Source organism: Cavia porcellus, unplaced genomic scaffold (genome assembly GCF_034190915.1).
Source record: "Cavia porcellus strain 051 isolate PalLab524CR breed Dunkin Hartley unplaced genomic scaffold, mCavPor4.1 scaffold_6, whole genome shotgun sequence".
In the NCBI taxonomy this organism is placed as follows: domain Eukaryota; kingdom Metazoa; phylum Chordata; class Mammalia; order Rodentia; family Caviidae; genus Cavia; species Cavia porcellus.
The window spans coordinates 78,040,251-78,066,356 of record NW_026947489.1 but is presented as its reverse complement, the minus strand read 5'-3'; the positions used below and the strand labels follow the sequence as shown (position 1 = coordinate 78,066,356).

The window sequence follows — 26,106 nt, the reverse complement described above, 5'->3', positions numbered from 1 at the left end:
AGAGTCCCACACCTCTGCTCTCCTGAGCCGCTGGCTGAGTTGTGTAGGATGCCACCAGGAGGTGGGGCTATGAACAATATTGTCCCTCCTAGGTGGAAAAGAAACAGGAGGACCCAGAGAATGTCTCTCAGGTGCCAACTGCTTTCCTGAGAGGGCCTTAGTCTCAGACTAAGGAAACTTCTGGATGGCCTGATCCTCATGCATAAAAACTCTGAGGTTGCTTCCAGGGACAGAACAGGGCTGCCAAGCCAAAACCAACCTCAGCCCCTTTCTGACTGGGGTAGCAGGGAGTGGCCTAACTGTTCCACTCTGTCCTGCAGCGCCCTCTAGTGCTTCAGTGCGCTAACACCTGAGCTTCCAAGGCAGGCATGGCCAGAGCCCACCTGGCTCCACAAACTCACAACACATCAGATGGAGAGAGCCAGGACACAGATCTCCACCTCAGCCTATCCTGTCTCCCCACAGGTCCAGGTCCTCCTCTACTACCTGCAGCACCCTCCCATCTCCTTCGCAGAACTGAAGCGGAACACACTGTACTTCTCCACTGATGTGTAGCCTGAGGCCGGGGCGGCCGGAGCCAGCTCCTCCAGCCAGGCCCAACACAGACTTGAAAGACTGCAACAGAAATTCCCAAGCCCAGCACTCCAGACTCTAAGGGAGGCCAACTTCCAGAAACTGGAATCTGTGCATCTTTTGTGCCACCTTGTACAAAGCCAGCTGACCAGCCCCCAGCCTCACCGCCACACCCGGCTCCTGCCCTCTATACCTCTAGTTGTGTCAGATCCTCCGTGCTATTCGGGAATTGTTTTATGTATATTTGTCATACAGAAAGGTAGTGAACAACCTGGTGTGGGCACACAGACAGCCTGCTTCGTTTTTCATTTCTCCCAAAGCTTCTTTCTTCCTGAGTCCAGTTGGAGGGCTTTTATTTGGCGCTGTGTAGTTGCTGCCAGCTTTTCCCTTGGCCCATACTGCAGCCTCCCCTCAGTGTCCTCCCCGCTGTCCTCCCTCCCAGCCTGCCACATGCATGTGCAGCCGCAGCTTTCGCTCCATCACCCGGAAGGTTCTGTGGAGGCCCAGGTGGTGGCCGCAGTGGCAGCCTGGCTACCGCTGCTCTGCACTGCCCTCGGCCTCTTCCCCGCCCTGTACCTGTGGAAGCACACCCGCTTTGCCTGGCTGCCTGTGCAAATGTTGGACAAGGAGACAGACTTACAGTAATCCCCATTTTAGCACAGAGCTGGAGAGCTGATTTCTGGAATTTTCCACTTGAGAATCTCCACTTCTGGGGTTTGTCTATTCTGTCTCCTGCCTACCAGTGAGGCATCTTTGACTGTTTCTTCTACTGCTGAATTTTCAGTTTCTTTTCCCCTGGTGTTCTGTTTCTTTTTTGAGTCTGAAGACCCACAAGTGACCTGCTATCAAGAGAGCCAGAGGGTCAGAAAAGCATCTGGGGAAGGGGCAGTCGGCTGCACGCTGCAGCACCGGCGGCCTGAATCATGGGGGAGCAGCCCCGAGCAGGAGCTGCAGGGGCTTTCCCAGTGCAGCCTGGCTTCCTGGAGGGTGACTATTGTGGCTAAAGTAGGTGTCCAGAAGCAAGCGGGCTCTGCCCTGGAGGCTGCCTGGCACCTCACATACCTCGTGGTACTTTTGCCTTAGATTTTTCACTCTCTCCACAGCCAAGCACTGCCACGGGGCAGCCCCACTGCCACGTGTGCTCCAGGGTCCTGGAAAGGAAGGCACAACCCACTAACTGATGTGGCATGCTCCTGAACCATTTGCCACCTCATGGGTGAACTCAAAAGTACCCAGGTAGAGGGAGGATGAGGAATCACAGGCACCCACCAGCCTCTGGGGGCTGGGTTTTGCTAGGTCTTCATTGTTGACACTGCTCCTGGGTAACCCTGGGATCAGCAGGTGCCAATCCTTGCCTGGAGACTCCCTGCTCGGTATTGGAAAGGAGCAAAATTTACTCCCAAAGCATTTCCCTTCTGAGCAGCAGCTGTCCACCCACAGCAGTTAGCTTGAGAGGACAGGCAGTCCACAGGGACAAGAGCCATGGCACAGCTCCCTGGCTCTTCCACGTGGCAGAGTGTGTGGATTCCAGGGCCTCAGGTTAGCAAGAGAGCAGCTCCCACTGCTCATGCTCAGGGCTGAGTCTAAAGGAAGACTTCATGGCCCTAAAGCTGTGACGCTTGCACGGCAAGAGGCAGGGCCCCTTCTGACCCTGAATACCTGCTGCCTTCAGCAGAATGATACACTCTGTACTTGGAGGAGAGTAAGCCTCTCCCTGGCAGGAGCCCCATTTCCTGGGACAGCAGGTGAAGAATGCCATCGAGTGTTAAGATTCCAGCATCTGACCATTCCTGGTCTCCACTTGACACTCGGGTGGAGGTTTTTGCTTCCAGAGGATTGACAGAAGCAAATCAGAAGCCTGACTAGACAGAAGTATAGCTCAAAACAGGTGCCTCCTGCCTTCCAAAATGAGGAATGCTTGCTTCTCGGCATTTGGCAGCTATTGCAGCCCCTAGCTTGCTGACGCAATACGGTAAGGCTGGAAGGGCTGAGCAGTGCAGAAGGCTCCTAATATTTATAAATCCCACCCCAAGTGGCAGGGTCAGGGCCAGACCCAGACTAGGCTGCACCAAGGAAATACTTGGTGGCTTCTTCTGAAAGACAGGGACTGTACAGTCCAGGACCCTCGTCACTGTGCCCAGCAGGGAAGCCTGTGCCAACTGGATGCCAGGAGACAGGCTACAGGGACCCCAGGTATGCCTGTCCTTGCGAGGCAATGGCTGAGGGCTATCAGCCAGTTTTTGCTGATAGAGATAGGATGGGACCCTTCATTAATATTTGACTTTAATAAGTTGGTAAGGATATATTTTTTTTGTCTGTTATGTTTCAACTTATGTAGATTATTATAAACTGATGTAAACCATGTGAGAGGAAAATGTTAATAAAAAAAAATGCAAAGCCCCAACATTTGCACAAAACTCAGGCCTGTGGTGTGGATGTTTGAATCTCAGTAGTCCAGGAGAGACCGCCAGTGTAAATATTTAATTCTTCCAGCTGCATCCACATGTGTTTCCAAGAACCTACTCACCTAGCTAACTGCTTCTAGTCTTTCCTTTGGCTTTTGGGGGCTGGGCCAAACTGAGCTCAAGCCCTCTCCTTGCTCTTTGCAGAAGTCTCCGGGTCAGCTGGCAGCCAGGCTGCTGGTCTCACTGTCTGCATTTGCTGCTACAGCTCTCTTCAAGGATCTCACCACAGACCTAGCCACTGATGTTCCTTGGAGAGTTGGCAAAAAAAGTTGTCCTTTGATTTTATGTAAACTTTTCTCCACATTTTCCTTGGAAGTGGCATGTCTCTGGGCAGCTGTCTGGTCTACCTGCTTGTCAGGAAAGGAAGTTGCATCCTCCAGAGGACCCACTTTCCTTCTGGGACTGCCAGTGGGGTTCACATGGGCAGCCACCAGCCTAAGCCATTGGACATTGTATTTATTCTGGAGATCAGGAACAGATGTCTCTGAAAATTGCTGTTTGGCTTATGAGCTCATACTGGCTCTCTGGTCATCTAAAACAGGAAGCCATTCATCTCTATCAATTGAATAATCGGTGTGGAAAAGACATCGCTTAAAAAACGATGGCTATGGCCAGGGATTTAGCTCAGCAGCGTAAGTGCCTGGTTGGCAAACATGAGGTTGTAAGTTCAATCCCCAATACCCAAAGGAAAAAAAAAAAGAACCAATGGCTAATGATCAGCTTCCAGGATCATCTGCCAAGCAGCTGTTCAGGCAGCATGTCTTATATTCCATCCCGTGTGTAAGCCTGGCTACATGAGGAATGTCTGAGTGCCCTTTCTCCAAAGGGGCCTTAGGTATGAAGTACGTAGGGACAGCACAGGAAACACTCCTAAGTTTGTCTCTGAGCTCTGCTGAGAGCTTTGACTGGCCTGGCAGTGTTAAAGGCTCATGCTTATGAGAACAGGACAGGCACCACGTAGAATTTACCATAGAAGGACATGGGTCCTGTGTGCTAGCTCACAGTCACATCAAGGCAACAGCCAATATGGCCAGAAGGTGTTAAGAGCCTAGTTTGACATTATCACTCTCACGCAAATATATACACACAGTTCTGAATTTTGGTTAAGGGTGGGTGAGTCAGAAGACAGAAAAGAAAGCAAAAAAATGGAAGTTACAGTAGAAAAGAAACAGTCCCATTGACTGAAGAGAGTCCACATCAAGCCTACTGTCTGGCCCTTCAAAGAAGTAAATCCCAAGGTCTAAACCCCAGAGTAAAACCAGCAAAGCACACTGGCAGGACAAGGGTGGTGAGCAGCCCTTCCACGATGTCTGTTCTTAGCCAGCAGCTCCTAGACAGCCACAGTAGGACCCTTCACACATAGCCCTGAGTGAGCGTGGGCAGGAAACCAATGTGTATGGTTCAGCAAACTGCAAGCATCCGATCAGAAAGCCCAGCAGGTTCCTTGAAAGGGAACAATGGGGGTTATGCAGGGAATTCCAGTGTATCCTAGAAAGCAGCTAGGACGGCTTTCTGTGGAGCAAGATCTGACTGATGGAATGAGTTGCTGATGATGATAGTATTCTTCAAGCCCTGAGAATCTAGCATTTCTAGATTTCTCAGGAGGGTCTCATTCTTTCCTATTGGATTGTGTCATGCCATAAGCCACCAGGCACCATTTTGGGGAAACACAGAATTTGAAAATAAAAATAAACCAACTTTTAAAACTGTAATTTAAATATATTTTTAACAAGAATGACAAAATATTAAACAAGAAGACATAATTGGCTGGATGGCGGTATAAGTGTTCTTTGCCTGCCCTGGTAGGCACACAGGTGTTTGTATGGAGTTCCAAGACAACAGAGCTTCTTGGGCCTGTGTGAACACTCTGCCACCTCCTTGTCCACAGCAGCAAACAATCCAGAAGGCTGGATGCAGTCAGGTCCGGACCTCTGGGGAATGTAATTCCCAACTGTCACTAGGTAGTCTCCTGATCTGCTCTACAGAGACAATATGACATGGAGCATCTCCTGAAAGCTTGGAGGAAGCCCAGGAGCAGCAGAATGCGGCTGCGCTGAAGGCTGGAAGCAACCAGCAGCAGCCAGACAGTTCCCTCGAAACAGCTCCATGAGAGAAAATGAGTATCTTCAGCCCTGAAGCAAGTGCCCAGTGACACAGAAACTGTCCTCCAAGAACGGCTCTGACCCTGGGCAGGCATCCTCCTTCCCATGCACAATCTCTCTCACCGAAGGTAATAATCAATTGCAGCAGAAAAAGCAGCAAAACCTCCACAACCAATGGCCCCAGCCTTTAAGCCAGCTGTAAAGCAAACAGAAGTAACATTACCTTACCTGTAGTGACAGACAGGAGGATCAGGCTGCATCTACAAAAAGTTAGTGGACCCCTGACTTACAAAGTCAATTAGTTCACGAGGACTGGTTGTAACTCAAGTTGGTTGTAAGTCAAGACTAGTTTTCCCATAAAAAAATATGGAAATATCCATTCCATAATGCACTCCAAAGTGCCCTTGAGCTTTTTTTCATAATAAAAAAGGTGTATAACATGCATAATTTACCAGAAACACCAATAATTTCCTAGTGTAGTCACAAAGAGTTATTGAATGTGCCTCATTTACCAGAAACAACAATGCCATGCTGTACTCACCATTCAAGTTGACATCTTTGGCTTGTTTGGAAGGAGAGTCTCTTTCCATAAGAATATCAGGAACCTGGCCTCAGATGGACACTTACATTTGCTTACATACACTTTTCTGGCATCGCAAGCTTTGTTTACAGTTCCACAAGTGGCCAGCATTTGGGTTGTAACTCAAGATTTTGGTGGTAAATTAAACTTTTAAAATTCCCATCTTAACCGAAGTTGTTCATATGTGAGGTCAAGCATAACTCCAGAATCCACTGTACGCCCACAGATACAAAGAAACCAACTGAAGCATTCTTAATAATTCGACCAATGACAGCTCTATGAAACTTCAATGATACGAGGTATGTATCTAAGACAGTATGCTTTACCTAACTTTTCTCATTCCAAAGAGTGACTATTCCAGTCTTAAGAAAATGCTCCTCACAAGCAGGAAACTGCAAGAGAACCAGCCTCTGGAGTCAAATGAAAGCATACAGCCTTTTACCCTGATCTGTTATGGAATAAATTCCTAGGAAGGTGATCAAAGAAGGCCTGGAGGGAGCTGAACTCAAGAGACTCTAAAAAACTGAGCAGCAAGAAGTCCAAAAGAAAAGCCACTCTATAAATCACATGTAGCCATGTGAGAAGCAAAAGTAGGCTCTAATGACACCAAATCATCCTCACGCTCAGGATGAGAGGCTTTGTCCCCTGGGTAAGTCGGCGCTACTGGACAAGAGAGAGACCCTGCAACAGACACCACTTCAAGTCCCTAAAGTTTATACTACATTCTTGAACATGCCAACAGGAAGAAGTGATGGGCATCAGTTTGTTTCTTTGTTGTTCATAGGCAATAATCTAGCATTTTTAGGATGTCTGCACTTAGCTTCTTACCTTTTTCTTTTTTCTGTTGTACTGGGGATTGAACAGAAGGCCTAACAAATGAAGGCAGACACTACCATCAAGCCACACCCCAGCCCTTTCTTTTCTTTTTCTTTTTTAATTTGAGACAGAGTCTCACGAAGTCACCCAAGTTGGGCTTGAACTCTGATCCTCCTGCCTCAGCCTCCTAAATAGCTGGAATTACAGAATGCACCACTGTGCTCAGCTTCTGTACTCAGCTCTCAATGGGATTATAAGGCTCTCCATCTGCAGAAAGATAATAACATTGTAATTTATATAAAATTAAAACTGCTAACTAGTTTGGTGATATAGCTAGTGGTAGAGCACAATCTTAGCATTCACAAGGCACTGGGTTCGATCCCCAGCACCAGAAAACAAAGCAAAACACAATACTTGACAACCGTGTAAAATTAAGAAAAATGTCTGTGCTGGGCATGACGGCACACTCCCATAATCCCAACATTCTGGGAGGCTGATACAAAGTGACCACAATTTGTGTCTGAGCCCAGCATGGGCAACTTAGTGAGACCCTATGTAAAAACAAAAAGTAGGCTGGGAATGTAGCTCCATGCAAACGCCCCAGGTTCAATCTTACTACCAAGGAAGATGAAAAGAAAGACACCCTAAATGCGCAAAATACGCAGGGCCCACAGGTTTGGCACATCCTGTATGTACAGGTACAGGCTACCTGAGGTTGAGTGGACCTAGCTATGCCTTGGTACTACCCTATATACCAACACATTCCAATTTATTTCTTGTGAAAGTTGTTCTGGGATGGGGATTTAGCTCAGTGACATAAACGCCTGCCTTGCAAGCGTGCGGTCAAGAGTTCGATCCCCGGTACCAAAAAAAAAAAAAGTTGTTCTATACACTCAGTATGGGATAGTTCTTTTTTCTAAGCTAAATCTAGGTCAGTGGTTCTTACACAGGGTAGATTTGCCCCTCTTGCCAGGGGCTTCTGAAGACTGAAGGGGTGCTATTACAATCTGGCTAGACATCCTACAATGCACAGCAATGACTACCCAACGCAGTAAAGAGTCATCTGATCCAAAATGTTAACAGCGCCAAGGATGAGAAACCATGATATAGATACAAGCAAGTTTCCAAAACAGTTCACACACAAGTGATCAGGATTTATTTGTCAGGAGAGAATATCAAGTGTCTTTGGAACACTCATATGTTTGGAAATCTCAACATCAGCATGCTGGCCAAGACCACAAAAAAAAAAAAAAAAAAAATCAATCAAAAGCTGTTTACTAACCTCTGAAACCAATGGCTCCTCCAGTGATGCAGCCACTAATGACGCTGTTCTTCCAATCTGACTTTCCCCGGTACTGTGGGTAGAGAAGTGGTGCTCAGAGTCACAGCAAGCCAGACCAGAGAACAAAGGAAAAAACACAGGGCTTCCAGTTGGCTAATTCAGACTCTACCCAAAGGAAACCTAATCTTGAGTTCCCAGAATTTGAATATGTTCATAGATGATTCCTGCAGGTGGCACCAGAGCGCAGAAACCAATACTACACAGCACATTTGAGAAGCAAAACCTTATCTCAAATTCTCCAACAAATCTGTTTAAAATTATTCACTGAGCTCTTATGTTTAATTTCAACATATGTAAAGATATGGACAGCTATTTCGAAGAGAACAAGAGACATTATGGCAGCCATTGTTGACTTCCCTATTGTCTGGTCTTGAAGACCTAAAATGCCTTCCTCATCCTGTTCTGATCAGTTATACTGTTCAGTATGTATTCACTGTGTGTGCAGATGTGGACAACTATTTGGAAGAAAACTAGAGACAATATGATATACAGTGAAGATCTCCAGTGGTCTTACTTTGAAATCTGTGTTTCTTAAAATTGTTTCCTTATGGGGCTGGGGATTTAGCTCAGCAGCATAAGCGCCTGCCTTGTAAGCAGGCAGTCGTGAGTTCGATCCCCGGTACCGATAAAAAGGAAAAAGACAAAAAAAAAATTGTTTCCTTATGATCTGTTTTGTTCTGTTTATTTATTTATTTTTGTCTTTTTTTGAGACGGGGTCTCGCTATGCAGTTCAGGCTGGCCTTGAGCTCACTTTGTAGCCCAGGCTGGTCTCCAACTCGCAACGATCCTCCTACTTCAGCATCCCGAGTGCTGGGATTACAGGCATGAGCCACCACGCCCGGCTGTTTTGTTCTGTTTAATTTTACCCTCTTTAAAATTAAAAAAAGAAAATTATTCACTGAGAGCGAGACACAGTAATACATGTCTGCAGTGCCAGCTCCTCAGGAGGCAGAGGCAGGAGGATTGTTGGACTAGTCCAGACGACAACATAGCAAAATCCCATCTCAAAAGAAAATGCATATATACAAAAATAAAAATAAAATTTTTAACTAGGCTGGGGGTATGTGGCTCAGTAGTACAGCAGTTGGTCAGCATCTGTGAGGCTCTCAGTTTAAACTACAGCACACATTAAAAAAACAATAACTCCTCACTAACAAAAAGCAAAAAAAAAAAAAAAAGAGAGAGAGAGAGAGAGAAGAAACCCCATATTATAAACATATAAAAAGTCTACACCACAAACTATTTTATGGACATACAATCCAGACTGCATCTTGATGTTTCTGATCCGCACTTAGTAACATTAAGAGTATTTATCTTTAAAAGCAAGATGGTGGCAGACAATCGTTTCTTAGAAAGCCAAGAGACACTTACTGATTCTACCAAGCACTCGGTACAGGAAAACATGGCACCCACAATGGCAAAATTCTTGGCATAGGACATTCCTCTCTGCCCCATATCTTTAAGGACTTCTTTCGCAGTTGGTGTACGGTAAGGATCCTTAGGGTCAAAGCCTACGTTGGTATCAATACCGGCAGTAAACACCCCAAACGCGCCTCCCAAAACAAACCCTAAAAACAAACAGAGATGATTTCTTCAGCACATTTTCTGGATTACAGTGTTAGAATCATATGCGAAGCCAACCCTTTGGGTGTCCCCAGGAGCAGAGATCACCTCTCTTGCCACTCAAATGCTTTTATTTGCCTCCACATTACAAAATTGGAGACCAGTTTGGTAGCACATGCCTGTAACCCCAGCACTTGGAAGGCTGAAGCAGCAGGATCACCAAGCTTGGCTTACACAATGAGTTCAAGACCAGCATGAACTATGTAGTGAAGCCCTGACTCAAACAGGGGGAGGGGATTTGCCTCCTCTAGGAGTTTTTTTCATTTTATAACATTTCTCATGATTCAGTCTGCCACCCTCTGTTCTCTACACTTTTCATATGTGAACCAGACACCCTCAAACTCAGCTATCAACTTTGTAAGTCACTCCTTTGGTCTTGGTGTCGTTCATAAGTCACTTGATTACTTATGTCAGGCATTCAAATGCTTTATAGTCACAGCCTCATTTGTTCTTCACAGTAATCGTACCAGCCTGTAATCCCTGCACTCTGAGTGGCTGAGGCAAAAGGACTGCAAGTTTAAACTCTGCTAGGCAACTTAGTACCTTGGTAAGACCCTGTCTCAAAAGGGGAGGAATGTAGCTCAGTACAAAGACCCTGGTATGGCCACCAAATAGCAAATCCCACTCTACTATCCACCCACAACCTTCCTGAGCTGCTGCACGATGGCATCCACATGGCAGGTGACAAAATGACTGACTTTGTTCATCTGTTCACTTACTCTGCCAGTTGTTACTAAGCAATTGTCCTGTCCCAGGCTGTGGGAATACTGATGAAACAGACAAAAGCTCCTCCTTCCATGCTGGAAACAGGAGAAAACAGGTCTTCCCATCACCTCAAGGTCAATGACAATTCAATGAAATCGTGGACACCTCTCATCCCACTTTCCTGCTCATGGTTTCTTCTCTCCAGTCACTCCAGTATGTCACTTAAAAATCTGCACTTTTGTCACATTGATTTCTTAAGTGTCTTATTTAAACTCATTTACAAATGTGGCCCACTTCTTGAAGACACGCAGTAAGTTCTCAAACCCTCAAAAGTTTTTATTTCATAAAACACCACCTCCCTTGCACGTTACTGTCTACTCACATTGGTCTCCCCCCCACCCAAACCCCAAAGCAGCTCCTGCCTTGCAGTCCTTTGCACCTGCAGTTCCCTAGGTCTGCAGCACCCCCGCAGGGGCTCTATTCCACATTCTTCTTTCATACTGTAAATGCAGAACTCAGGAGAACCAGGCTCTGGTCTGTTTTGTCCCGTACTTCAAGCTCTCGGCACGTGCTTGCTGTTAGTAACAACTTCCTGAAAGCGTAAGTGACGGAACAAATCAATGAACGAAGTCAACCACTTTACCTGCAGGCCCAGACCATAGCACTGATTCTCTGATCCAGCGCCCAGCGTCGGGCGCTAACCCTGCAGACAGGAGAGGCGTCTCCGAGCTCACGGAGCCAGGAGCGGGTGCAGGCATAGATCCCCCGCCTCCCAGGCGTGTGGACTTCTTCGCAGACAACCCAAGGCTCTCCAAGTGCTCAGCGTCCCCGAGACCCCTAAAGCCTCGCCTCACCTCCCACGCAGGCAAGAGCCGCCTTGAAGGCGCAGCTTTCCATCGCCTTCTCGATCATCTTCTGTTCTTCACTCTTGGTTGGACTCGGGATCCCGCCCAAGCTCCCAGGCTCCAGGAGCCGGGGCTGGCGCTTGTCACCCACCAGGTATTGCAGAAGAAGGCTATACTGTAGGTGGGCTTCTGTAGCACTCGCCGCCTCAGGCGCAGAGCCCCTGCTGTTGGGAGAAGCCGCCGCCATGACTGCCCAAGAAATCCTGACGCTGTTTCTCCCACAGCAGATTCCACAAGCTGCCTGCCGTGGGCCCCGAAAGGCCAGTCACCGCGTCACAGCGGCAGATTCGCCACGACGAGGAACCTGCGGAAACAAAAGTCGGCCTCTACTCCTCCGGCGAAAGAGTTATCATGTTTCTAAAAAGCCTCTTGTGAACGCTGAATCAGGCTTGTGAGGCATTCTCAACTTCCCCACAAGCAAACAAGGTTCAGAGTCACCAAAAACCGCCCTCTTTTTAAGACTGCAGCTCGGTGCTTGTCGGGGTCTATAGCTCTAACTCGAAGATCCAACTACATTTCCCAGAAAGCCGTGCGCGGGGGTCTCGCTGGGCGGTGACCTGGGAAGTCGTAGGCGAGTCTTGCGAGGCTCAAGTTCACCAGGGAGCTGACAGGAGTTAAACGTAGTTTATCTTTTCGTTCTTCCCTGATCATTGGAGGACTCTCACTTTTTTTTTCTTTTTTGTGGGGGTGGGGGACGGAAGTCTCTCTAGGTTGTCCAGCCTGGTCTCGAGCTCATAAATTCTCCTGTCTCAGCCTATTGGAAAGTACTTGAAGGCGTTTTGAGATGGAAATGGGGGGCAGGTGCTTTGTAAGATAAACATGGAAGCGTGACATAAATGTATAACATAAATATTTTGTTCAGTAGTTAAGCTTTTGAGGAGAAAGATGGGCCCAACAGATGAGTGAACTAACCAAGCATCAGAAAGACCAAAAACTGTGACTAGGAAGTGGAGGCGACCGGAGCCCAACGGAGGGAAGCCAGGCTGTGCGGATGCAATGGGACTATGAGGTGGACTATTATTACTATAAAAAGCCTAATTTACGTTAGGTTGAACCCATTCAAATGTTTACCAATTTCAAATTCATTACCTAAGGATAAAACTGTGAGATAGTACTGAATATTAACCCAGAAAAAAATTGCTGTAGCTTTTATGGTACTAAAATTAGATCCCAAACCATGGAATTAATTCAGACTAGGATTGGATTGGATTGGATTGGACTGGATTTTGCAGTGTCGGGTTTGGAACCCAGGGCCTTCAGCGTGCTAGGCAAGCATTCTACAACTGAGCTACAGCCTTAGCCCCAGATTAGCAATTTATTTGGGAATCTCAGGTAAGAGGAACATGCATTGCTAACTGCAGAAGACCAAAGAAAGCAGCCAGCGTAGGGTCTCCAGCCATAGTTTTGGGGTTTTAAGGTCAGAAATTGACCAATGGTATCCCACAGGTTTGGAACACAGTTTTCTATATACAACTTGGAGGCATTGTGGTTACTCCTTCCCATCTCCACAGTAGAATTTATGTGTAGATTTCTGGGCCTGGTGGCGCATGCCTGTAATCCCAGCACTCTGGAAGATGGAGGCAAGAGGATTACAAGTCTGAGCCCAACCTGGATGACTTCATGATTTAGGGAGACTGTCTCAAAATAAAAAATGAAAGGAATGGGGCTGTAGCTCATGGTTAAAGTCTAGGGTTCAATTCTCAGGGGGAAAAAAGTCATTAATGAGCACGACCCAGTCATATTCCTGGAGGGCTGTCTTGGCCTCTTGGCCTGATGGAGGCTTGGGCTTGCTGGCTCAGGGCAGGCCTAATCCACCAACGTTCTGCTTTGATGTTGCACAGCCCTTGTTGAGCAGCAGAAGCACCTCAGAGATAATTAGTGACTGTTGAGCATGGAGTTTCTAAGTGAAGCATGGAATGGGCGTGAAAAAGCTGCATTTCCTAGATGGTGTCACTGGTCAGGGACCACGTTTGGGGGACTACAGAACCATATCACTGTCTGCAATGATTTTTTGTTTTTGTCAGAAACAAGGTCTCACTATGCAGTTCAGGCTGGCCTCGGGCTCACTTTGTAGCCCGGGCAATTCTTGAAGTTGCAAAGATCCTCCTGCCTCAGCCTTCTGAGTGCTGGGATTACAGAAGTGCACCACCACCTTTGGCTTGTCCACAATGACTCATAAGGGAAGTAGTCTCACTACTCAGAGCTCCACTAAGATGGGAACCTGACTCTCGAACATATCTCAAGGCCAGGAGCCCTTGGGAGTGTGGCAGAAATCCAGAGAAGACAGAAGTAGCACACTGCCAGTTTCATCCCTATCCTAAAGCAAGTTTGGCTTGCTCAAAGGGCTGGCCTCCGCGGGTTTGGGTCAATCAATTGTGGAAAAAAGATCACTGATCCCTCCGACAGTGTTCATTTTTATCTGAAATGAGCAGCTCAACTTGCTAACTCGGCAGGAGCACAGGCAGCCATCTCTTGCCACGTGAGGAGGCCTCAGCAAATATAGCTGAGCCCTTGGAGGGGCAGTTAGCCAGCAACAAACTCAGGCCCCCAGGTTAGATTCCCAAGCACAGGGCAGGGAGCAGCACTGAAAGGCGGGCAGGAAGGTGCATCCTAGGGTTTTATTGTGCACACACAAGCAGAAGCTATGGGGCTTCCTGTCCTGAATTAGAGCTTAACTTTACCCCTCAAGCCTGTTCCCCATTTCCCATCTGGGAAGCTCCATGCACTTAAAGAGATGCTTAGACTCCTGTTTCTACATCGTCTATAAACATTCTGAGTAACTTTCAATCTGCCCCTTTTTATATTTTATTGCCTTCAGTTGTGTAAACCCTCGTTATTTCTTGATACTTTTTATGTATGGGGAGTTAAACCCAAGGCCTTTGTACTAAGCTATTTCCCCAGCACCTTTTTACTATTTTTATTTTTGAGACAAAGTCTCATAAAGTGCTGAATTCCCCAGGCTGTGATTCTCCTGCCTCATCCCTCTGAGTACTGGGATTACAGTACAGTTCTGCCCTGCCACACTGAGCTCTCCATTCTGAATTGTTCTGGCTTCTTCTCTTGCTCCTTCCAGACCATCCACAGACCTGTCTTTCAGCACAAAAATATGTTTGCTTAATTCTGTAATCCTAACACAGGCAAGATATTAGTGATTACAGTTTAACTGAAAACCAGAAGGCAATCAAGGCCAAGTATCCTCCAGTCATTCAAAAGTGGGAATATTTAGGTCACAGAGCAGATGCCTGGCTACATGCATGGGAGATACTCTGGAGGAGGCATTTGAGCAGTGTGCAGTGCCCACGTGTGGCAGTGTGACAGACACGGGACTGTGGAGCCCCTCCAAATAACGGGGGAAACCCAGTGAGCTGTTTTACAGTCTCTTCTGTTTCATTTTTTGGATGACTAACTTTATAAGCCAGAGGTTTTTGTGATCGTTGACATTTAGCACACATGCACAAGTGGAAAATCAGCTGGGTGTGGTGGCACGTGCCTGTAATCCCAGCTGTGCTGTAGGCCGAGTAAAGGATTGAAAGTTCAAGACCAGCCCTTGCAACTTGGCAGAAACTCTTGTCTCAAAAAGAAAACAATAATAAGAGGGCCCCAGTAATAAAGCACCCCAAGTTTCCATCCATAATACTAAGGAAGAAAAAAAGGAATAGAAAATTAGGGAACAGCCTTGGTCTGTATTCTCTACACAGTCAAACTTTAAAGCCTGCTTCAATTCTTTTTTTGTCTCCCCCCCCCCACCAGGGATTGAACTCATGATCTGGTGCTTGCCAGGCAGGTGCTTCCACCACTGAGCTAAATCTCCAAACCCCTATTTGTGCCTTCTCCAGTTCTTAAAGGGCAGTTATGACCACTCTTAATTCTCTGCTTTAGCAGAAGGTACCTCAAGCCCTTCCAATGAGATACAAGCTCTCGGGGCTGGGGGATTTAGCTCAGCAGCATAAGCACCTGCCTTGCAAGTGCACGGTCATGAGTTTAATCCCCAGTACCGACAAAAAAAAAAAAGATACAAGCTCTCTGGTCTGTTCCCAGCAAGTATCACCAGTATAAGCAGTTGAGATAGAATCAAGTTTGGAAAAAAGAAGAGGAAGGAGGAGAAGGAGAAGAAGGAGAAGAAGAATAATTATTTGAGTAAAAAACATTTCTACACTTAGGTAAATCTCCCTCCTTTCCTCTCCCCCCTTTCTCTCTCTCCCCTCCTCCTCAATGCTCTAAATTCTTCTCTGTGCCAGGATGAAAATAAAACTCCATGTGTTACTTTTACAACTTGGGCCCAGGAAGACACACATGCTACAGCCCAAGCTTAATTCTTGCTGGAACATTTCCATTCCCAGTCGCCTGCTTTTGATATTCTCATTTGAATCTGGAAGTGATGAATCAGAATCATTGTATGTCATATTCTTTAGTGTTTGAGAGCTGAACTTGGGCTTTTGACTCTGTATCATTGCTCTACAGGTATTATTCTTGGACTTGGGCCCTTAATCAAGTGGGAAATGTTAGACAGTTTTGCTTCTGTTGTGTCTCAATTCTTTTTAGTCTGACCTGTGATAACTTTGAGGAAAACAACAGTTGTCTGTGCTATTTTCAGTCAAAATCCTTAGATTCTAGCTTGTTTCTGGTGGGTAGTCTATTATGGAGCAGTTTTCCCCTATACCATAATTGTTTGGAAGTTTTATTTATTCACCCATATTTACAATCCAGATTTGCTTACAATCTCTTGTGCTGTCACACTGGATTTATTTACTGAAAGCTGCTGAAAATGTGGCAAACACTTGACCATCTGGTGCATGGTTAGAACCCACTTTAGGTTTGGTTAATGGGTCGTATACTTTGGCTGTATCTGCAGCAGAGATGTACTCCCCGATTGTTCTGAAAAGTGGTAGAGGCAAATAGAAATATCCATAACATTTTTTCCCAGCACAAGAAAGAAAAAAGAGGAAACTTGGAGAGCTAGAGATCAGGGCTGGGATGTAACTCAGTGGTAAAAAGCTTTCTTAGTACATGTGAAGCTCTGGGTTCCATCCCTATCCCCACAAAAACAAATGAACTAGAAACCAGACCTTACAGGCATGCTGCTGCACTCCTGTAATCCCAGCTATCTGGGAGACTGAGCACCAGGACTGCAAGTGCAAGACCGATCTGGGCAATTTAGCAAGACTGTGTCTCAAATTTTTAAGAAAGAGATAGGAGGGAAAGGATATAAGGGATAAAAAAAGGAATTGAGAGCTGTGGATTTAGCTCAGTAGCGTAAGTGCCTGCCAGGCAAGTGTCAGGTCATGAGTTCGATCCCTGATACCAAAAAAAAAAAAAAAAAAAAAAAGGAATTGGGATGATTATGTACATGTACAGACTTCCCACAAGGAGGGTAAACAGTATATATTAGCCACATGTACCAATAAACTAAAGTGTTTTTTTTTTATAAACTAAAGGGTTTTTTTGTTTGTTTGTTTGTTTTTTTTGTCTTTTTCCTTTTTATCGGTACCAGGGATTGAACTCACAACTGCCTGCTTGCAAGGCAGGCGCTTATGCTGCTGAGCTAAATCCCCAGCCCCTAAACTAAAGTTTTTTAAAAAAGATTAAAAATACTTTAAAGATAAGGTTAAAAGGGGCAGGGGACTTAGCTTAGTCGCACAAATGCCTGCCTGGCAAGCATGAGGTTGTAAATTCAATCAGAGAGAGAGAGACAGAGACAGAGACAGAGACAGAGGAGAGAGGAGAGAGGGAAAGAGCGCAAGTGCTTGCCAAACTTGCACGAGGTCCTGGGTTCAGTTCCCAGTATCACGCACATCCATGTACCCGTACATCCAAACACTCACAACAGCCATACACAATGAGCAGACCCATCTGCTTTTGCTGAGGGACAAAATGAACAATAAAAAGATCAATAATTTATTGTAAAGTCCTGAATTCAATCCCAGCACTACCCCCTCCAGGGATAACCACAGCTCCCCAATTTACATATCAATTCAGTGGCCCAAAGGGAAGCACCACACTTTTGCTGTAATTTATGACAATCCCTTCTTTCCCTCCTTTGTCTCTCCCCTGATCCAACCCCACTCTCATGTTCTGCTTCAGTCACCTCTGTCAAGCAATTTCCTTATCAGTGACTCTACCATGAAAGACCATTTCTTAAAGAGGAAAACTGCAGGGACTGGGGATTTAGCCCAGCGGCATAAGCACCTGCCTTGCAAGCAGGTGGTTGTGAGTTCCATCCCCAGTACTGATAAAAAAAAGAGGAAAAAAAAAAACAGGAAAACTGCAATATAGTATTAATCTATGGGTAAAATTACTGACAGGGGATTCCTATTAAATGAGTTAATTTTTTGTTTGAATCTTTTTTTTTTTTTTTTTTTTTTTTGTACCAGGGATCAAACTCACAACCTTGTGCTTGTCAGGCAAGCAATTATGCCACTGAGCTAAATCCCCAGCCCTGAATCAATTTTTGTACTAATGTCATTGAAGTGATTGTTATTGTCAATGATTTCTTTAAGTGGACTTGGGAAACTTTTTCCAAGTTTCCAAGGATCAACAGATTCATTTCAGGGGCCAGGGATATGGCTCAGCAGCAGAGCCATACCATGCTGCCTGGGAAGCATGAGGTCCTGAGTTCGATTCCCGGTAAGCCCTTCCTCCCAAAAAGATTCATTTTATACTAACAGCTTGGTTATGATGCAATTTAATGGGTTTTTCTTTCTTTGAGGCAGGATCTCACTAGGTAGCCCAGGCTGGCCATGAACTTGCGGTGATCCTTCTGCCTGAGCCTGCCGAGTGCTGGGATTACAAGCAGCACCACCATACCTGGCTAGAACTGGATTTTTTAATTTATACATCTTTGTGTGTGTGTCTTCTATGCTGAGCTCTCTTGCTTTACTTTAAATATTCTCTTATCCTTTTAATAAGTTCTTACTCAAAAATCCAAAAATTATCAACCCTCATTCTAAGCTGTAAAAAAAAAAAAAAAAAAAAAATCCAAAAACTATTTTCTTTTTGGATGAAAATCATATCTTCTAAATTTTCTCACATCTATTCCTGGTCTTTCAGTTCTCTTTCACTGGCAACCTATTACTACTTCTAAAATGTCTTTCCAGATATACTTCATGCATATATATGCATTATAATTGTGTGTGGATATTCTTCTCTGCTTAAAGAATTATAAGGCATGATTGGTTTGTAGCGCAGTAGCACAGCACTTGTTTAGTGCTCTTAGCATTAAAAAATAAATTACAAGAGTAAAATAAAGATAGACAGCAGAAGATAGTAAGATAGATCTTTGGCACACGGGAAAGGGACTAGGGATAGAGGGAGGGGAAAAAGGGAGGGTTGGGGTTGTAAAAACCCAAAAGAAAGATTCAGGTGTCATGTATGTGTACCAACTACCTACAATTAATATATTCATGACATATCACAAACATGTACTAATAAATAATTTTTAATAATTTTTAGTGGTAGCTTAGTGTATCTTGTGTATCACTTCCTTGTGTCATGTTTTAGGGATAATCCATGTCCATGTATGTGGTGTTTAATTTTATGTATCAGCTTAACTGGACCATGGAATTTAGAAGCAACATATTCTTCATTTGGATTTGTAATTCGTGTTTATCAAGTGACCTGAAAAACTGCTCACTTTTCGTTTTGTTTTTGTTTTCTTTTGGTGCTTGAGCCTAAATTCGCTTTCATAAAAGCACATGCTCTACCACTGAGCTACATGCCAGGCCTCAGGGGTCAGTTGTGTGTGGGACCCGAGCAAGGGAAGGCCCTGCATTGGGTTCAGGCTGCTATGCAAGCTGCTCTGCCACTTGGGCCATGTGACCCAGGCTCCAGGACTTCATGGGGAAGTCCCTATGACCAGACAGCAGACAGAGCAAGAGGAGATCTGAGTCCTGGGCTACAATGACTCTGTATGATTTGTAAGGCCTTTTGAATGGGAACTGCTCTACTCAGCCCCCTTTTCTGGGACATTCCTGAAGGACAGTGGTGATGGGACATCCTGCCAGTGGCAGAAGTTTGACAAGTGCAGTTGGTTGGTCATTTGCTTGGGAGGAGATATGGCCAGGTATCTGATTGCAAAAGGCCACAGCCAGTAGTTTCATCAGATGGCCAGGGCCTTGGAAGGAACATCATAAAAATTGATTACAAGGAAATCAGGGGAAGGATTTATGGGTGACCCTCTCTGTGCAAAAAAAAGATATTTACATCTGTGAGTTCTTGTCAAAGAGCAAGTCAGCAGAGGAGGATTTGAGAGGACAGGACAACCATTCTGTGAATGTTGGTCAGCCCCTTCATTCAGCTGTCACCAGCTCTGAACATAAAATAAGGATCCTGACCTACCCTTCTTTATGGAATAAGTTTATAGGTTTTCTGGCTGTCATTGGGAAAAATAATTTTTAGAACTAACCACTATAGGCACAAGGAGGGTTTTATTAGGCATAAATTAAAGGGCATACACTTAAAGAAACAGAATGTTTTCTGGAACAGGGAACATTTATGGTTCTCTTTTGATACCCCCTTTTTTTTTTCTTTTTTTGAGACAGGGTTTCACTCTGAAGTTCAGGCTGGTTTCAAACTCACTATGTATCCCAGGTGGGACTCAAACTCAGGTGATCCTCCTGCTGCAGCCTCCCAAATGCTGGGATTACAGGGATTACAGGCGTGTGCTACCACACCTGGTTGTGGTTCTCTTAAAGGGATGGAAATGCTAGGAAAAGGTGGCCCACATTTTGAGAAGGGTACTTTTCCATTTAATAGGTATGTGCCCAGGTTTTTTGTTTTTTGTTTTTTGTTTTTGTTTTTATCGGTACCGGGGATCGGACACACGACCGCCTGCTTTCAAGGCAGGTGCTTATGCTGCTGAACTAAATACCCAGCCCCTGTACCCGGGATTTTTGTTTTTGTTTTTTGGTAGGTAATTTAAACATTCTTTGTATTTTCTCAACCTGTTCCTTTAACTTAGGGTCAGGTTTATGCTTTTTATTTTTTAATTAAACCAGATTGTGGACTTCAGCATTTCTGGGGGGCCGGCTATGGTGGCATACTCCTGTGATCCCAGCACTCAGAGGATGAGATGGGATTACTGCACGTTTGAGGCCAGCTTAAAATTCACAGTGAGGGGCCCAAGGATTTAGCTCAGCAGCACAAGTGCTTGCCTGGCAAGCATAAGGTCATGAGTTTGATCCCTGGTATCAAAAAAAAAAAAAAAAACAGTGAGTTCGAGGCCAGCCTGAACTACATAGCGAGACCTTGTTTCATAGATCTTTTTTTCTTCCAAGGAATCTTGGGTATAATTGAGTCAGAAGAGAAGTCTAAATTTAACCAAAGAAATGCTGATGCAGATTGTCTGGGTAACTTCGACAGGGTCCTGAAAATGACAGTATTCTTTTTTTTTTTTTTTTTATGACAGTATTCTTTAAAGTATAATTTTTAGTTATGATTTCCATACCTTTTTTTTAACTTATTTTTTCTTTCTTCAAACCTACTTCATAGGCACCCCGTCACACTCACGAGGTTCATACACACAGTGGTCATGGTGGCGGGGATGCAGGGTATGGAGTCACCTTTCACCAAGGCTAACCTTTATGCACTGCTGACTTCTCCTACGGGACCCTCAAGTGACCAAGTGACCAGTCAGTGAATTGATGGCAGATTAATGACACTAGACTGCTTTCATCAAGCAAGGGGCAACATCTTGTCCTTGCTAGAATAGACTTTGTTTTGATCTAAGATCTTGCTATGTAGCTCGGGCTAGATTTGAACTTGCTGTGTAGTGCAGGCTGGCCTTGAACTTGTGGTGATCTCCTGTCTCAGCTTTCTGAGTTCTGGGACTACAACCATGCATCACCATGCCCAACTTCAAATAGACATTTATTCTGGATATAGAGTTTCCTTCTCTGTACACAAAGCTTCTGCCAGACTGACCATCCACGGATTTACAGAATGTCTTATGCACAGTTACAGTATTCTACTCAGTACAGCTTCTGACCAAAGGATTGTTCACAGTGAAAATGTGGCGGTGGGCCTGTGCTCGTGAAATTCATTGATCTTACTGTGTTCCCCGCTATCCTGAAGCATCTTTTGATAGAAGAGTGAAATGCCTTTTGAAGACACAGTTATATTGCCAGATAAGTGGAAAAACCTTGCAGGCCAGAATTCTCCAGGAAGACAACAATGCTCCGAATCAACATCTAATGTATGATTCTGTTTATCCTCTTGCCAGGGCTCATGTGTCTACTGTAAAATAGAAGTACCAGCACACTATAGCAAGTGACTCTCTAGCCAAAAATCTTGCTTCTTTTTCTCCCAAGCTTGTGCTTTGTCAGCCTAGGGAGTCTTGTTCTAGAGGGAGGAGTGATTCCACTAGGAGGTACAACAATTGCCATTGAACTAGAAATTTAGACTTCTGCCTGGACATTTGGGATTTCTTCTGAGCCAACAGACAGATAAGGGAGTCCCTGTGTGGGCCAGTGTCACTAATGGGTCAGGCCTTTGCACTCAGACTCAAACTGTACCATTGGCTCTCCTGGGTCTCCAGCTGGCTGATTGCAGGACTTGGGACTTCTCAAGCCTCTATAATTGCCTGAGCCAATTCCTTATGATAAATATCGTCAGCTTCTCTGGAAAACCCACACTTTATATATAAACAGTATAGGAGTATATATATATGTATATATATATATATATATATATATATATATATATATATATATAAAACAGTATAACAGTATATATAAAAAATCTCATTGGCCGGGGATTTGGCTCAGTGGTATAAATGCCTGCCCAGCAAGTGCAAGGTCATGAGTTCGATCCCCAATACAAAACAAACAAATAAAAAAACCTCCTTGACTATTTTCAATGACCAGATTTTATTTCAAATGATGAATGTGTGATAATTCCATCGTTCTTACTGATACACAGTTTCCTAGTTCCTCCAATGTGGCAATAAATACATGTATGTGTACATGTACTACTCGATGAAAAGATCTTAAGAAATGACAAATATGTGTTTGTTCTGTGTGTTTTGTTTTACAACGTGTGCCTTAATGACTTTCTCAAAAGAAAGCTCATGGATATATTCTTGACAATATCATGCATCTGCGGTTCCATAATGCATATTTTAAAACAATAGTTTGTAAGATAGCCAGTCAATTCATGTGACATAACTTATCTTTTTAGGTGGGTCTGTTATACTGTACAAGCAGAGAGAGTTGTACTTTCTACAACAAGGACATTGGCTTATTCTTTACAGGAAGTCAAATGAGTTTCCCTGGGCTTCTTCTCATAGCAAATGTCCATTAGAATTATGATTTTGGAATCATTTCCATTGCAAATCCTCTCTTTCCACACCTCTTTAAGAGGCAGCTGTGATAATTTGGCTTCTAACCAAGGCCTGCTATACCAACAATTCTCTAAATTTTACTTATATTTCATGTGCAGTACATTCAAACTCTGACTTTCCCAGGTGGCAGATGCTGGTTTGGACACACTCCAGTAGAAAGTGCTTTCCTATAAAATAATAAAAGTAAAATGCTGGACAAACCACCTCTTTATATTAGACTCTCAGCTAGGATACCAAAGCTAAGTACTTTAATGACTTCACTATTTCCTCAAGTTTACTGTTCTCCAAATTCCTTCTTCACCTACCTCCACGCCAAATACTTTGTCCTTTGTTGGGTGTAGTGGTGTATGCCTACCATTGGGAAGCTGAGGCAGGAGGATCCTGAGGTCAGCCTGGGACACATTGCAAGTTCAAGGCCAGCATGAACTACGTAGCAAGACCATGTCTCAAAAACAAGTCTGAAGTAATTTGTTCTTTGGCTTCTGTAAGATATAAATGCTGGCAGTCCTTTTGCATTTCTTTAATGTTCATTTGAAAGGGTCAGAGTGTAGGTATTTATCCATCTAACATGCTTTCCGTCATATCTAACCCACACTCACCCAGAGGTGTTTCAAATGTGACCTGGATGAGAAGATAATGCATTTAAACCCATTTAGATGATTCTAAAAGCTACTGAAACCTTGATAGCTTTAAAATTTTCTCACTAAAATGACACTTCCGTGGGTTTTATAATATTGTCTCTGTGGTGGTCAGCATTTTAAACATGATACTCCTAACAATTAACATGAAATTCTCCATAGGATTCTTTCCTGGCTAAAGACAGCCCACACACTGTCCAATGATCCTATGTATGAAGTGATATTAGGCAGTTACTAAGAAAGACGTATATATTTGTAGAGTTCGCAGTCCACTTTTGACCTTCACCTCCCTCTTTCAGCTGCTCATGTGACAACATTTCACTGGGCTGAAAACCTACAGGATTTTTTTTTTCTTTCTTTCCTTTTTACTGGTATCGGGGATCGAACTCATGACTGCCTGCTTGCAAGGCAGGCACTTATGCCACTGAGCTAAGTCCCCAACCCCTAAACCTACAGGATTTCTTGCTCTGCTCTACACAAATTGAAAACCATAAGGCATGGACATTTATATTTGGGCCAAAATCTTTGAAGTTTGAAATTATGTTCTGAGGCTTAACTGAACTCTCGTGTGTGTGTGTGTGTGTGTGTGTGTGTGTGTGTGTGTGTTCGCATGCGCACATGCATTCTCGCATGCATTCTGGGTAAATAATAACAGTTTGCCTATTTGGTCCTGCTACTAATCTCTTCACGCCTGTAGACCTTTTTCTTTTTTTTATTTATTCCATTAGATGGCAGTAGATGTCCAAGAATAACTTCAAAGCATGGAACTGAGTGGAAAGGGCTGTGTGTATGTGTGTGTGTGTGTGTGTGTGTGTGTGTGTGTGTGTGTGTGTGTGTGTGTTGTCCCTAGGTTATGGGTAGCTAAGCTGACAGACACGGAGGTCTTTTATTGACGGGAGGCAGTTGAGACAGGGTTTTGCTGTCCTTGAACTTACTATGCAGTCCAGGCTGGCCTCAAATCCAAAGTGATCTTCCTGCCTCAGCCTCCAGAGTCCCTCTTGAGAGCACTCACTATTGCCTATTGCCTCCGGCTCAACACAGAGGCCTTCTTTGGTGGGTGGGCATGGTATACATTTTTGTTGAGTGTGAGGGTAGAGGTGGTGAGGGCACAGGACGAGTTGCTACAGACCACGCCTGTTTAGCAGAGATTATCCCCATGCTTCTGGAGCATCTTTCCAGATGGAAAAAAGTCTTAGAAAATCTCTCAGCTTTCAATTTATTTGATACAGTCTATGGAGCCACGTCAAGAACGCAGTCAGCATTGCTTCACAGATGTAGCAAACATGGGCTGCATACGTTTGTGGTGATGGGAGACAGCCATCCGCTGATGAGGAATGGTTGCAGCCCTAGATTGATAATCTGATGACTGCATGATCGCACTAATCCTATGAACTTTAAAAGAGGTCAGAGGCCAGAGGTGGCTCTCTACCCATAATGCCCAAATCAATGGGGTCCCAAGAGGCCTAAAGGTGAAGTCTCATGTGAGGAGAGAGTGGAGAAGGAACAAGAAAGGGTACAAGGCTCAGGGAGATGGTGGGGGAGCTATGGAGAAGTCTAGGGAGAATTTAGGATTGGAGAGCAGAGAGGAAATGGGGCAGTCGTGTAGCTCAGCACGGTCTGCACCCTCGGAAAGCGCCAGCCCAGCAGACCTTACTGCGTACGCGGACCCGGGGGCATCTAGTCACTGCGGGGGTTTCGGATCAGGTTTCTCACTCGGGCACGCACGGTGAGCCTGAGCTAGGGCGCACACAGCGCGCCCTCTCCAGGGCGGACCCTGAAGGGGCCCGGGAGCCGCGGGGGAGGGGGGCAGGGGGTGTGGCGAGGGCGGGGGGCGTGGCGAGGGCGGGACGAGCGGGCGGGCTGGGCTCTGTTCTCGCCCGCTGGCTCGCAGCTCCTGCCGTCGCCTCCGCTGCTTCCTCCCGCCGCGCTGACCGAGGGGACCAGTTAGCAGCTGCCTGCCCGCCAGCCCGCCAGCCCGCCCGCGTGCCGGGGCTGCGGTGGGCCAGGATGTCGGGCTTCCTGGAGGAGCTGCTGGGAGAGAAGCTAGTGACGGGCAGCGGCGAAGAAGTGGACGTGCACTCGTTGGGCGCCCGCGGCATCTCGCTGCTTGGGCTCTACTTCGGCTGCAGCCTGAGCGCCCCCTGCGCGCAGCTCAGCGCCAGCCTGGCCGCCTTCTACAGCCGCCTGCGGGGGGACACGGCGGCCGGGGCCGGGCCGGGGCCGGGGGCCGGGGCAGCCGCGGAACCCGAGCCGCGGCGGCGCCTGGAAATCGTCTTCGTGTCCTCGGACCAGGACCAGAGGCAGTGGCAGGACTTCGTGCGGGACATGCCGTGGTTGGCGCTGCCCTACAAGGAGAAGCACAGGAAGGTGAGCGGCGCGGGCCTGTCTCGCCCCTGGCCTTGGGAGCTCCTCGTGGGAGCCGGGTCCTCGCTGCCCCAACCCTGCTGACCCTCGTCCGCCTTTTTCATCCTGGCATGCTCCCCCCACACCACGCCCTCACCCTCTTCCTAGGACCGCGTCGAATTGGGGCGCCGCGGTAACTCCTGGGTGTAGTGCCAGGCTGGGCCCGCGCTGGGAAGTTTGACGCCCCCTCCGCCTCCATCCGGATCTCGGCTTAGACTGAGGCCCCAAGATCCCCTGATCCCCACATGTTGGAAGCTTTGTGCTCTTAGGCCCCCACTCTGTGACCCCCGCGCCCCAGCTGGCAGAGGTGCGGAAAGAGGCTCCTTCCCCAATCAGTAGACTCCCAGTGGATACCTGTAATGAGTGGGAGAGGCTGCTAGCCCCCTACCCATAATGCCCAAACCAGGAAGTTTCCTTTCCGCGAGAAATTTGCTTTCCTGGGGCCCCCTCTTCTGTGAATAGGGACCTAGAGGCCGAGTCCGAGGTCAGGCCACCCTGTCCCAGCAGGGAGGCAGCTGCTGACTGTGACTTTGGGCGAGAAAGAGGCTCTTCTCTCCTTCTTTCTCTCACCCTCTGCCCAGTCCCCGGACTGAATTAGTGGCCTCCGGGGAGCTTTTCA

The 26,106-nt window shown here is 45.9% G+C and overlaps 3 protein-coding genes across 14 annotated transcripts in view; 2 read left to right on the top strand and 1 right to left on the bottom strand.

Moving 5' to 3' along the window:
- Positions 1-2,990, top strand: part of Abr (ABR activator of RhoGEF and GTPase) — a 195,506-nt gene extending 192,516 nt beyond the window's left edge. For all 6 annotated transcript variants that reach the window (XM_013152089.2, XM_013152092.3, XM_013152090.3 and 3 more), the window contains one exon: positions 466-2,990. In XM_013152089.2, coding sequence (XP_013007543.2) covers positions 466-555 — 90 coding nt within the window. In that variant the 3' untranslated portion in view covers positions 556-2,990. The remainder of the gene's footprint in view (positions 1-465) is intronic.
- Positions 1-11,579, bottom strand: part of Timm22 (translocase of inner mitochondrial membrane 22) — a 37,534-nt gene extending 25,955 nt beyond the window's left edge. The window contains exons 1-5 of one of the 7 annotated variants that reach the window (XM_063251088.1): positions 11,061-11,525; positions 9,250-9,446; positions 7,819-7,891; positions 5,369-5,400; positions 4,737-4,969 (exon numbers count right to left, since the gene is read on the bottom strand). In XM_063251088.1, coding sequence (XP_063107158.1) covers positions 5,390-5,400; positions 7,819-7,891; positions 9,250-9,446; positions 11,061-11,298 — 519 coding nt within the window. In that variant the 5' untranslated portion in view covers positions 11,299-11,525 and the 3' untranslated portion in view covers positions 4,737-4,969; positions 5,369-5,389. Of the gene's footprint in view, positions 1-4,736; positions 5,337-5,368; positions 5,401-6,634; positions 6,804-7,818; positions 7,892-9,249; positions 9,447-11,060 lie in introns of those variants that run through there. The other 6 variants (XM_063251086.1, XM_003469691.5, XM_013152094.3 and 3 more) reach the window with 6 other exon arrangements.
- Positions 11,580-24,953: 13,374 nt separating this feature from the next.
- Positions 24,954-26,106, top strand: part of Nxn (nucleoredoxin) — a 140,614-nt gene continuing 139,461 nt past the window's right edge. Inside the window, exon 1 of the mRNA XM_003469689.5 lies at positions 24,954-25,451. Within this exon, the coding sequence (XP_003469737.1) occupies positions 25,092-25,451 (360 nt within the window). The 5' untranslated portion in view covers positions 24,954-25,091. The remainder of the gene's footprint in view (positions 25,452-26,106) is intronic.